Source organism: Lissotriton helveticus, chromosome 7 (assembly GCF_964261635.1).
Source record: "Lissotriton helveticus chromosome 7, aLisHel1.1, whole genome shotgun sequence".
Classification (NCBI taxonomy): Eukaryota; Metazoa; Chordata; class Amphibia; order Caudata; family Salamandridae; genus Lissotriton; species Lissotriton helveticus.
The window spans coordinates 15,859,205-15,871,522 of record NC_136068.1 but is presented as its reverse complement, the minus strand read 5'-3'; the positions used below and the strand labels follow the sequence as shown (position 1 = coordinate 15,871,522).

Genomic DNA, 12,318 nt, shown 5'->3' with positions numbered 1-12,318 from the left:
AAAGGATTTATCCCCAGAATATATAAAGGCAATAACGAGAAACAAGTAGTCATAGTGCCATCACCTCCACAATTACTGCATGCTTGGCAAGCCCAAGTGAAAAAGAAAGATAAAATCACATTTATTAGATCCACAGGAGACCCAAGCACTCCGTGAAAATATCATCACCCGGCAGTCAAACCGGCGAAAGTGAGGAAAATAAACAAATCAAGATCAAACACTTACTCCTGGAGCCAATCCAATGACACCCTACGCGGGGACTCACAGTAGTCAGAAAAACTGTCATAGACAAGGACACTCAGTACGGACGGCAAGCTATTAATACGACAAGGCACATATACCACAAGTCACCCCACACTGCAGACCCTTATCCCCAAGTGTCATACCTTAACGAGCAACTAGCTCCGTTTAGTTCCAAGTACGAAAAGGCCGGCAGGCGGAAAGGGAGGAGGGGAGCCGTTGCGGGAATCCTGCTCCGCAGTCACAATATCCCTCAATCACCGGTTCTAAACAGAGGAACACACAAACACTGCTCAGTTCGAAGAATATATATACACACACGAGATGCGAATAGAACTAAATACAGCGTGTGCATGGCACACATCCTAATTTAAACACCACGTATTACCAAAACGCTGCCTCACCTTCACTCAATGTAGGTCCAGTTCCTTAACCAAAACGGATGGGCGCCATCATAGTAAATCAATTACAGGCAAGTATATGGCTGCCCACTAGCTCTCCGATAAGATAGGCGGAGGCATCCCACGTGACCACAACGCACAACATAGGGTCACGGACAACAAAAGAGGACTCTACACCACCAATACACTAGACCCGGAAATGCGGTATACAAGAACGAAAACATTCGTCAATGGAAGACAGACTATATATCACTACGGCCAACTCAAGCAACATTGCTAGAATAACCATATGCGCCCAAAAAAAAAAAGAAATCAGATACCCGTGTAAAGGACACAAAAAGTGCAAAACTACCATAAATCAACATACCTACTACACAGTGCTCATAGTCTATCAAACCTATAGGTGATGACCAGAAGAGGATTCGGGGATACAAAGGGGGCACAGAGATAGACGTACAATCTCAAGACAAATTACACAGTGTACATAGATAAACCCTACATTACAATACTCACAACATTATATTGAACCAAAAAATATCTGTACAACAAGTATATGCAGATTCAAGTATATTCAACTATATTCACAGAATCACATAACATACTGTGTGGGGGAGACAAGGAGGGTTCAGCAATTCCAATACATCAAGTCTTAGATGACACTGAGTTTATTACCTTATAAGCGCCCAGATTTCGTCCCGATCATTCAAGCCAGACCTCGCAGTTTCATATTTTTCAATCATACGTGCCTCAAGTTTATTCAGTGCCATTTGTACATTTACCTTACTTTGAGCTTTTACGACCAGCAGGACTGACAACTTGATGTCATTTTCATTGTGGTCACATCCAAAAAATGATGCACCAATGGAGCACCCTGTGTTTTGCATCTAATTCTTGACTGGTGTTGGATGATTCGCATTTTAACATTCTGAGAAGTTTGTCCTATGTATGATTTATCACATGGACATGTGAGGCAATACACCACGTTTTTGGTGTTACAGTTTGAAAATCCAATTGTGTGTGTATGTGGCCTTTTATTGTCAAAGATTTCGAGTTGGTAGTCAGCGTACACACCATACATCCATTGCATTTAAAATGTCCCACTACTGGAGGCAGGCTCAACATACTTCTCAGATCCCCCTTCTCCGGGGGCATCCTAGTTTCTTTGACCTGATGTTGTCTGATATTTTTGCCTTTACGAAATGCGAACAAAGGTTGGGGGATATCAAACTGTTGGATCAATCTCCAGTTTTTTAGGATGATCTGCTTGATCTTATTGGCCTTAGGGTTGTACGTAAGGACACACGTCATCCTATACGTGTCTTGTTTTTCTTTAGGGCTCAACAGGGTCTCACGTGGGGTAAACCACGCTCTTTTAATCGCTGCTCTCACCACCTTTTTAGGGTACCCCTTATTACACAACTTGGTTTGCAATTTCTCGGCATTATCAACGTAGTCGGTTTTGTTGGTGCAGTTACCCCTAATCCTCAGGAACTGCCCATAGGGCAAGTACTCCTTGAGGGTCCTGGTGTGTCCACTATCAAAATGAAGTAATGTATTTCGATCGGTGGGCTTAGAATAAAGGCACACCTCTAATTTCTCTTCTTTGTGAGATCAAGAAAGTTGATTGAAGAATTGCTATGGGTAATATAGAATTTCAAATCGGTAGAATGTACATTAAGCCAATTCTGAAACAATAAAAGTTGTTCCTCAGTTCCCGACCATATCATAAAAATATCGTCGATGAATCGACTCCAACGCGCTATGTGAGATTTAAAGGGGGTGGTCCCCAGGAAGATGTAATTTTTCTCAAACATATCCATGACTAAATTCGAGATTTCTAGGGCAAAACAACAGCCCATGGCTACTCCTTTTATTTGCATAAATAACTCATTCTTAAATGCAAAAAAATTGTTCTTCAAACAAATTTTAGGCAGGGTTGCGATAAACTGTGTGGGTACTGCATGCGGTCTCGGTCTCCCATCCAACACTGTATCTAGAACAAAGAGGGCTTCCTCCTGCGGAATATTCGTATATAAGCTTTCAATATCGAAAATGACCAACAACTGATGGTCACAATCAAATATTGAATCTTCAATTTTGGCAATGAAATCCATAGAGTCCCTAATATAAGCTTCTGTGAGTGGAACAAAAGGTTTTAGGAACACGTCAGTATATTTACCAAGGGGTTCCAATAAGGAACCACAGGCTGCAATGATCGGGCGTCCAGGAGGGTGACTGGTGTCCTTATGGACTTTGGGTAAAACATAAATGTTTGATATCTTTTGTGTCGTTGAATTTAAGTATTCGTATTCCTTCTTGCAGATGCATCCCTCATTCAAGGCTTGAGTGGTTAAGTGCAAGATTTGGGCCTTCAGTCTAGGTGTAGAGTCTTCACTAATGGGACGATAATGTTCTCTATTTTGGGTTTGTTTAAAAATCACATTGTCATACTCATCTGTGTCCCATAGAACAATGCCTCCCCCCCTTATCCGCAGGCTTTATTACAGTAAGGGGGTTATTGGACAAGTCTCTTAGCGCTACCATTTCTTGTCTAGAGAAATTAGATTTGAAGAATGTTTTCTTATGACTGAAGTCATCAATTTCCTTCAATATTTGTTCTTCAAAATAAAGAATTTCATCCGGCATAGTCGCACTATCCGGGCAAAAGGTGGATTCTTTATGTAATCCACTGTTATTCAATTCAGTCATATCCTCTGCACCAGAAAAAAATATTTTCAGTCTGATTTTCCGAAAAAATTGTAAGACTTCCGTCTTGGTATTCACCGGATCCTGTGCAACCAAAGGGACAAAGGATAGACCCTTAAGCAGCACTCGTTCTTCCATACTAGTCAAGGGATGTTTAGAAAGATTGTAAATTGGGATCAATTCGTGACCACCATTCTGTATATTATTGTGGTCACCATTTATCTGTTGTATGATCTGTGTCTGGTTCTGAAAACTCCTTGGTCTGGCACTGGTGGCGGTGGCGCCCTCCATTCTCCTCTGTAACCCCTCCCCCTGTGTCCTCTGCCTAAAAAAGGAAGGGATCTTGGGTATTGGAAGTAGGTCGGGTATGGGAAAGAGGATTCAGCAAGACCTTGCAGCTGCCCTCTCCACCGATCACTTAACAGAGGGACCCTATCCCTCTTTTTGCCCTAGCCCGGAACAGCGGTTCACGGTCTTTGAGCAAATTTCGGAGGATACTACTCTCCCGTTAATCCAGTCCCTGAAATCTGGTTCCCCTGCTGACCCGTGCCCTGCCCGGGTACTTTCGGAGGTGGCGGATCTGGTCTGTTTTGAGATCACGCAGATTGTGAACCTCTCCCTGAGGACGGGCGTGGTCCCTACTGTGTGGAAGCAGGCTAAGCTTCTGCCTCTCCTAAAGAAACCTAGTCTAGACTGGTCGGTCCCCGGGAATTACCGACCAATCTCCCTCTTACCGGCTCTCACAAAGATTTGTGAGAAGGTGGCATTTCGACAACTAGAGAGATTCGTCGAAACTTCCAATGCCCTCCACCCGGCCCAGTCGGGCTTCAGGGCTGCTTACAGCACCGAGACAGCCCTCCTGGAGATGAGCGAGGCCATCCGGGACTGCCTAGACGGAGGCGGCAGAGCGGTCCTTATCCTTTTGGACCTCTCTGCCGCGTTCGATACCGTCCCCCATGAGCTTCTTCTCGGCCGGCTGGCGGATATAGGCATTGGTGGGGTTGTGTTAGACTGGCTGTCCTCCTTCTTGTCTGACAGGACCCAGCAGGTCTGGCTGCCCCCTTACGCTTCCAAGTCCGAGCCTCTGCTTACAGGTGTCCCGCAAGGTTCCACCCTTAGCCCCTTACTGTTCAACGCCTATATTACACCTTTGGTTTATCTAGCTGAGCAGTTCGGGGCTAAGATCATAGGGTATGCAGACGATACCCAATTGCTGTTTACCTGGCCAGATGACAACCTCGATACCTCTACAGTTCATCTTTGTTTGTCCGCTGTATTTCGTTGGCTGACGAGGGCCCAGCTGAAGTGCAACGAGGACAAATCTGAGGTTCTCTTTTATGGCTCTTTTCCCCCCTCGTTCATGAGCACACTATGGCCGCCTGACATTCCAGGCCCTAAAGAGATGGGGAGACCTGCCAAGAATTTGGGCATCTGGTTCGGAGAGGACTTGAGATTTGAACACCATATCAAAACACTTACCGGCACCTGTTTTGCGACCTTAAAAATGCTTCGCAAATTCTTTCCCCTGCTTCCTAGAGAGGCAAGGGAGTCTGTTGCGCGAGCGCTTATACTGTCCAGGCTGGACTATGCCAATGCCCTGTTCAGCGGAATCCCTTCTTATCTGGTAAAACGCCTGCAAGTCATCCAGAACGCGGCAGTCCGCCTTTTATTCAACATTCCTAGATGGATGAGTGTCCGCGCGGAGTTGCGCTTACTACACTGGCTTCCGGTTGCACAGCGCATCCGGTTTAAGTCGCTAGTTTTGGCGTTTCGTGCTATCCACCAACAAGGCCCCCAGTACCTGAGGAAAAGGTTTGTTAGCTACATTCCCACACGTACTCTGAGATCTTCCACTCTGTTTCAATTATCCCTTCCCCGTTTCAAGCGTGCCAGGCTTGGCGGCCAGTCGATTGCGGTGGTCGTGGCGCGCGCTTGGAATGCCCTTCCTCTTCAATTGCGCTCCACACCCAATGTAGCCGTCTTCAAAAAACACCTAAAAACTCATCTGTTTAACAGCGCTACTTGAGATTCCTTTTTTGAAAGCACGTGGTTTCGCTGTTCTTTCCCCCGCGCCAGGATACTCCTCAGTAGCAGAGCGCGCTATAAAATGGTTTAATAATAATAATAATAATAATGGCTGGTATTTCCAGATGTTTCCAGATGGGTCAGTCTATTAGTGGTGGGATGATCTGTTTATTGATATGCATGCCATACAATTGAAATCACATCTCAATATCCTAGAAGCTGGCAAGGATATACTTAAGTGTGGTGCCAAGGATTCCAGGGGTGCAGTCTGATTGATATTGGGGGAATAGATGCTGCCCAGCTCCAAAGGGCTCTGCAAGGGTGCCAGCCAGCAGTACGCATGGCCCTTCATCGTCAATGAGCTGGGACTGGCAGAGGAAGTGGACCCCGCAGAGATCCATATGAGTATCTCCCTGCGAAAGAGTTTCCTGGAGGAATGCGATGTCCACCCCCTCGGCACCAAGTAATAATGATTCAGGTGTCACTTACGGCCAAGTGTATCCCCATGACATTCTGGATGAGGATCATGTCACAGAGGGTTTGCGTGGACATATGGTGTGTCTCCTTTTAATTTTAGTATGACCCAACAGAAAGCCATGGGCCACAAACACATCGAAGCGAGGCCCAACATTATGCCAATTACATCCCTACAAGTCTTTGTAGACATAAACCTGCGACACAATCCATGGGTGGATGCTCAGGAATGGCCATGGACCATTCGGTCTAAGCTTCCCTAACGCAGAGTAATGCAAGGCAGAGTATTGGCCGGAATTACTTTTCGTTACAAACCAACACAAATCACCATTTGACTTGGTTTGTGAAGACCAACCTAGATTTTGCTTCAGGTCTGTGTTAGATAAGTGATGCAAACTCGATGCAAAATCATTCTTGATCTGGGCTACAGTGTCTCCATGTCCTGTCTGAGATAGCAGGCTTGCAAAGTTAAAAATATAACCAAATGCGAGGGAACCGTTTCCTGCTAGAGAAGAGGAACTGACTTGATGGTGAAATAAACCCAAGCAGAGGTGTTTCTTAGAAAAGTGACCAACTCTAACCACAGACCCATGGAGTCACAGCTGGTGAGAGGGGAGGAGGCATCCTTGCAGCAGAGGGCTGGAGGAGACTGTCTGGAGATAGGACAAGAGCAGGCACTCTCACTGCACACAGGACTGTGAAAGGATCAGATCGTGAAAGGCTCAGGAGTCCTGTCCCTGCAGACAGGGGAGTGAGGACACAGGGCGGGATCTCCACACTGAACTCTTCTCGCAGCTCAAGTGTGAGCTCAGCTCGTGGTGTTTGAAGCACGATGGTTATTTCCCTGAAGAGCTGGAGGCCGAGTGGACGAGTTCATGGCGGCTGGGGCTGGATCCACACAGGTGAGGCAACTCACAGCGAGACTCTATGAACGGTGCCTGTAGTTTCTGCACGCACAGGAGATCCCCAGGGTCACACATTGCGTCATCTATAGGTAGAGGACACTAACCTCACATCATTACTAATTAATTGCTGTATCGGTAGCTCCAAAATCTAAGATTGTGGAAAGCCATGTCTCCCATGAATGACGTAAGCATGACGTAGGCAGGGAGATAAAAGAGGTAGGCGTGTTTCTGAATTGTTCTTTAATATGTTCTTTCATTGTTTGTATAATGCACTTAAAATACCTTGAGAAGTCTCCCAAGAAGATAGGTTGGGAATTAAAGAGGTGACGGAGTGACACAGGGTGAGTGTTCCTACAGTTAGTCCACTACTGTTACAAGATGTGCACTATTTGTGTGCACTATTGTTCCTAATTGTGAACTATCCGTGAACCATTGTTATAAGGTGACCTAATGCCTCCTAATCTCCAAGGTGAGAGTTGTTTGCTGTCCATGACCTCTATCCGAGGTCATGTGCCCTGGTATCTGGGAGACATTCACCTCTTTGCATGACCTTCATGAGACCTTGATCCACATGGAGATGATCTGGGAGAAAGGTGAAGAGTAGGGAGCCTGATGTGTGTACAGAGCCCTCTCCAGAAAAGGACCGCCTTGGGGAACAGTGGTGGGTGGTCTTTGTGACCACCATGCTGCACTGAGGATTCCCCCGCCATCCTAATTTGGCAGGCAGAGCCCGCCACCGCACAGCTGGCTGTGGCGGGTCTTCCGCCATCGTAATGACCCCCTATATTTTTACAAACGATATTAAACACGTCTATATTTTTTTTAGCAATATTACTTACCTAAAATAGATATTCTTGACCACCATGATTTTTCTGTCGATATTCCTACCAACGATATTTTTCCCACAATATTTGAGCAATTCGATATTTCTTCCTCAATATTGTTTCTCTGCACCAGAACTCACACTCTTTCCCATGGTCAACAGATTCTTGAAACTCTTGGCCAGCACTTAGGCCATAACGTCACCACATATTTTATAAGATTCACCAGAGAAACCCTCTGCCTCTGGTTCCTCTGTCTATCGGTCCTTGATGCAACTTCGGTGATCTCCGCCTGGATGCCCTCATCGGGGACGGGAATCGCTTTATAAATCTACTGATTGATTGATTGATTGATTGATCTCCCAAACGTCCCCTTATCTTTTGCCCAACCTTCCGAATTCTTACTTTTGAAGGTATTCCTGAATGTGAGCCATGCCTTGCTATGATCTCTCTGACGTGCCTGGTGGGAGTGGAGAACCCCCCTTACTTGTTCTCTTGTGTGGGTTGTACGCCTCACCTTTGTGTCTTGAAAGCGTGTTTTGCCATCTCCTTCATCGTTAGTTGTGCTGCTGAGAACTATCCTTCCTTCTCGTCCTCTTGTGTGATGCTCTTTTCATTGCAAGGTCCTAAATTACAGAATTCCCTTCCTTTTCAAATACAAAGCTCCAGCGAGCAGTGGGTGTCCTTCCTTCCTTCAGATGTTTCTGCTGCGATTCTCACAGGAAGGGATTGGAAGCATTTGGAATGAACTCTACAACCAATGTGAATCCATGGATCAATAACATTTGGTGATAAACTCTCTACTGAAGACAGGTTAGTAGCAGTCATCCTCAAGCTAACCTCAGAACCACGCTCATCAACAGGGGTTGGCCACACTGTGATAGGCCTCGTTCCCGTCCAATGGGCAACCAGCCTGCGTAACAGGCATGTCCCTCCTCCAATGAGAAGTACAAGCTGTGGGTGGGCCGAGAGATGAGTTACTGTTCAATGCTCTTCAGCTCTCCTTAAGTAACTAAGCTTTGATGGTCATGAAAGGTGACACACGGACAATGCAAAGTCAACAGTAAGATTTGCAAAGCCGCGCAAGGGCAATTTGTGCCACGTCACACAGCTTTGTAAAGAAATGCAACACAATTTTGTTACACCTGCTGCGTTTCACTGCATTTCTACTTGGGAGGCATTTCATGGGTAGAGCGTTGCCATGTGTCCACCCAAGGATGATGGCGCATTCCCATAGTTACAACGACGAGTAACCCAGGGAATGTGTGAACATTGGAGTGCATCGAGGAGAAGCATCTTTATTTCTCCTCATTATTTTATTTTTCCACAGGAGCTGCATTCTGCAGCGCACATAGAAAGAGGACATGTCTTGATGCCTTAAATTTGTGCAGGAAGTTATAATTTCCTGCACAAAAACAATCCTGTCTCTACTGCAGGCGCTATTGTGCACCATGGTGCCTGTGTTGGCGCTAGGCAGCACACCGTGCACCAGTGCAAGAGGAGAGCTGGAATGATCCATATCCTTGTAACTAGTGTCTATTTCTGCTCACTCCCTTTCACGCAGCGCAGAAGCGTTGCTTGGTGCGCTGCAGTGCGTGAAAGTTTAGTAAATGTGCCCTACATGTGGTGAGAACCTACAGGCAGGTCACTCCGCTCCAGAGACCCTCAGATCTCAAAACCCATAGATTTATTGATCCCGTCCAGTGAGGCGGCTTTGAGGAGAGAATTGATGAGATGCAGACCCCTGTTATTGACAATATCTGCCATCAGGGCTGGTGGGGGAAGTGACGCGTCTTTCATAGTAGGCGTGGGCACCTCGGTGACCCTACAGCTGACTCGAGAGTCAGCCCTTGTGTCTGTTCAGAAGTAAAGGTTGATCGGGTTAAACTCCTGAAGCCTTTGTAATGGACATTAGGGGTCTCGGGTCAGTGATGCTGCCAAGGTTTGTGGAGACTGGTCCAGGTTACTGAGTTAACACCGAGGAGGGTGAAGAGACAAGACCCTTGTTTACAACACACTCTGGAGACTGGTCACGGTTACTGAGTTAACACCGAGGAGGGTGAAGAGACAAGACCCTTGTTTACATCACACTCTCTGTGAGAGCCGGACATAGGCTGAGTTTAGATTGTGTATTATACGGTAACCCTGGCATAGGATTATGGAGTTAACTGGGGGAATAACTATGTATATTTTATCAGGTAGTTTTTCTTGAATGAATTGTGATAATTGTGTATTTATTTAAAATAAGTTGTCTAGGACTTCAAGTGTAGAAGTTGCAGCTCTGCGCTGATATTGTGATGCTTTTGTGTAATCCATTCATCTAGTTACAGTCGACTTTGTCTCTCCGCACCCACTGGTGTCTGTTGTTTTTGGGGTTCAGCCGCAGCGCCTCTAATGTTGTTTCTCTTCTGTGTTTTCTTTCAGCCTGGGTGACGTCAGTCTGGGTGACGTCATTGCTCCAGTGCACAGCGGCGCAGCTGTCAATCACTCCAGATGTGGTGACCGCGGCGGTGGGAGACAACGTCACCCTGTCTGTGCGGTACGAGGGGCGTTTCCGGTACTGTAACTGGTACAGGGGCGGAGGGACAGACGCAAAGGACCAAATCTTCGGTCTCTTTGACAGCGATGCTCCTCCGTTCTATGGTTCTGGATCCACCGGCCGAGAGTCTGTGCTCCCGGACGGGTCTTTGCGGATCACAGATGTGCAGACGGATCACAGCGGAAACTACACCGTGCGAATGAGGATAGACCCGAGGGGGCTACAGGAGGCCACAGCACAGCTCAGAGTGCACGGTAAGGTCGCCACACCTGTCCTGGCACTGCCACCCAGGCCTGCTACTAGGGGGGTGCGATGGGTGCCACCGCACCGGGCGCTGACTTGGGGTCGGGGCATGATTTTCCCAAGTATATTATCATTTTAAAAGCACCTCCTGCTGCGGCGTTTCTGGCCTCAGCAATTTTAAGGCATCAGTTAAAATGTCAAGGAAACTCCGGTGAAGTGTTGTCTCATCCTAAGGTAGCGCAGAGGGTTAAAGTCCCTGCTGCTAAGAACGTGTACGATGCAAATAACAAAGTGCCTATAATGTAAATAGGTTGGTGGGTTCCTGCTTTTTCAAGAGAGCTCCTTTTGTTACTTGTCTTTTATAAGTCAAAATTCTAATATTGAACATTGAGCTATTAACTGCAATCAAAGAGCTGCTTGCAAACTGCGAGGTATATGTTGGAGCTATATGCTTTTTTGCCCAGTCTTTCATCATCCTAATCTTGCCCAAAGGCTTCATTTGATTAGAAAACAATTCTTATTATTAAAGCGAAGCCCTAACCATGATGTTATGTTTTACATTCTGAATTAGCGCCTTACCAGAATAAGGACTCTTAAACTATATTGCCTACCAGCATCGATGGCATGTCACTCCTACACTACTCCTCGTAGTCCTGGCTGATGTAACATTTCCCATACAGTGATTTACACACATATCATTCAGCTAGATTCATGAACGAAAATTCGGCTCGCAAAGGGCCAGATTTTCAGAATCTGGCCCTTTGCGAGCGCAATTTTTGCATTTGGGATTCATCATCCCAAATGCAAAAATCGCTATTTGCGAAATCGCATATTTGTGAGGAATTACATTTAAGGAATCTCTATTTGAGATTCCTTAAATGCAATTCAAGAAACTTTTAAAATATGCAAATTTGCAATTTCCGGCCGCTATTTACCACGAAGTCTGACTTCGTGGTAAATAGCGAAAACTTAGAAAAATGCACTTTAGTGCATTTTTCTAAGTGGTATGTTACACACACACATGTCCTTTGGACATGTGTGTGTGCAACATAAGGCTACATTTCCATTTCAGGGGTGCTACAGGGTGTCCTTTGGACACCCCTGGCACCCTTGAAATCGCATTCTTATTTGCGATTAGCAAATTGCTAATCGCAAATAAGGATTGACTCCCCATTCATTCCTATGGGCCTTTAGGCCCGTAAGAATGAATGGGGAGTTATTCCTTATTTGCGATTAGCAATTTGCTAATCGCAAATAAGGAGGCTGTAGGAATCGCAATTTCTTTTGCAATTTCTACATGAATCCCGATTTGAGAGTCCTTAATAGCGATTCCTTAATAATCGCTATTAAGGACTCGCAAATCGGGACCATGATGAATCTACCTGATTGTCTCTGTGCAATGTTTGTGTGATGTAAAGTGCTCAGACACCTTACACTGGTAAGAGAGGTGCTATAAATCGTAATGAATCTGAGAGTCAGTGGTTACGGAGACTTGAGGGGGCACCGTTAAAGGGTGCTAGTGAAGGAATCCGTGGCAGAGGTGCTCATTGGGGGGGCGCCAACAGACATTGTCGCACAGGGCACCACCAGTGTTAAGGCCGGCCCTGCTGCCACCTGTACACACTTGTCTTACTCCAGGAGCTCGGGGTCTTGTGTGACCCTCGGACACTTGGATACTTGTCTTACTCCAGGAGCTCAGGGTCTTGTGTGTGACCCTTGGACACTTGTCTTACTCCAGGAGCTCAGGGTCTTGAGTGACCCTCGGACACTCGTCTTACTCCAGGAGCTCAGGGTCTTGTGTGACCCTCAGACACTTGGATACTTGTCTTACTCCAGGAGCTCGGGGTCTTGTGTGTGACCCTTGGACACTTGTCTTACTCCAGGAGCTCAGGGTCTTGAGTGACGCTCGGACACTTGTCTTACTCCAGGAGCTCAGGGTCTTGAGTGACCCTCGGACACTTGTC

General features: G+C 46.2%; 1 protein-coding gene across 1 annotated transcript in view; it reads left to right on the top strand.

Annotated features, from left to right (window-relative positions):
- The first annotated feature begins 6,543 nt into the window (after positions 1-6,543).
- The window catches only part of LOC144766574 (cell adhesion molecule CEACAM8-like), a 161,076-nt gene continuing 155,301 nt past the window's right edge, over positions 6,544-12,318 (top strand). The window contains exons 1-2 of the mRNA XM_078650374.1: positions 6,544-6,748; positions 9,997-10,365. Of these exons, the coding sequence (XP_078506500.1) occupies positions 6,679-6,748; positions 9,997-10,365 (439 nt within the window). The 5' untranslated portion in view covers positions 6,544-6,678. The remainder of the gene's footprint in view (positions 6,749-9,996; positions 10,366-12,318) is intronic.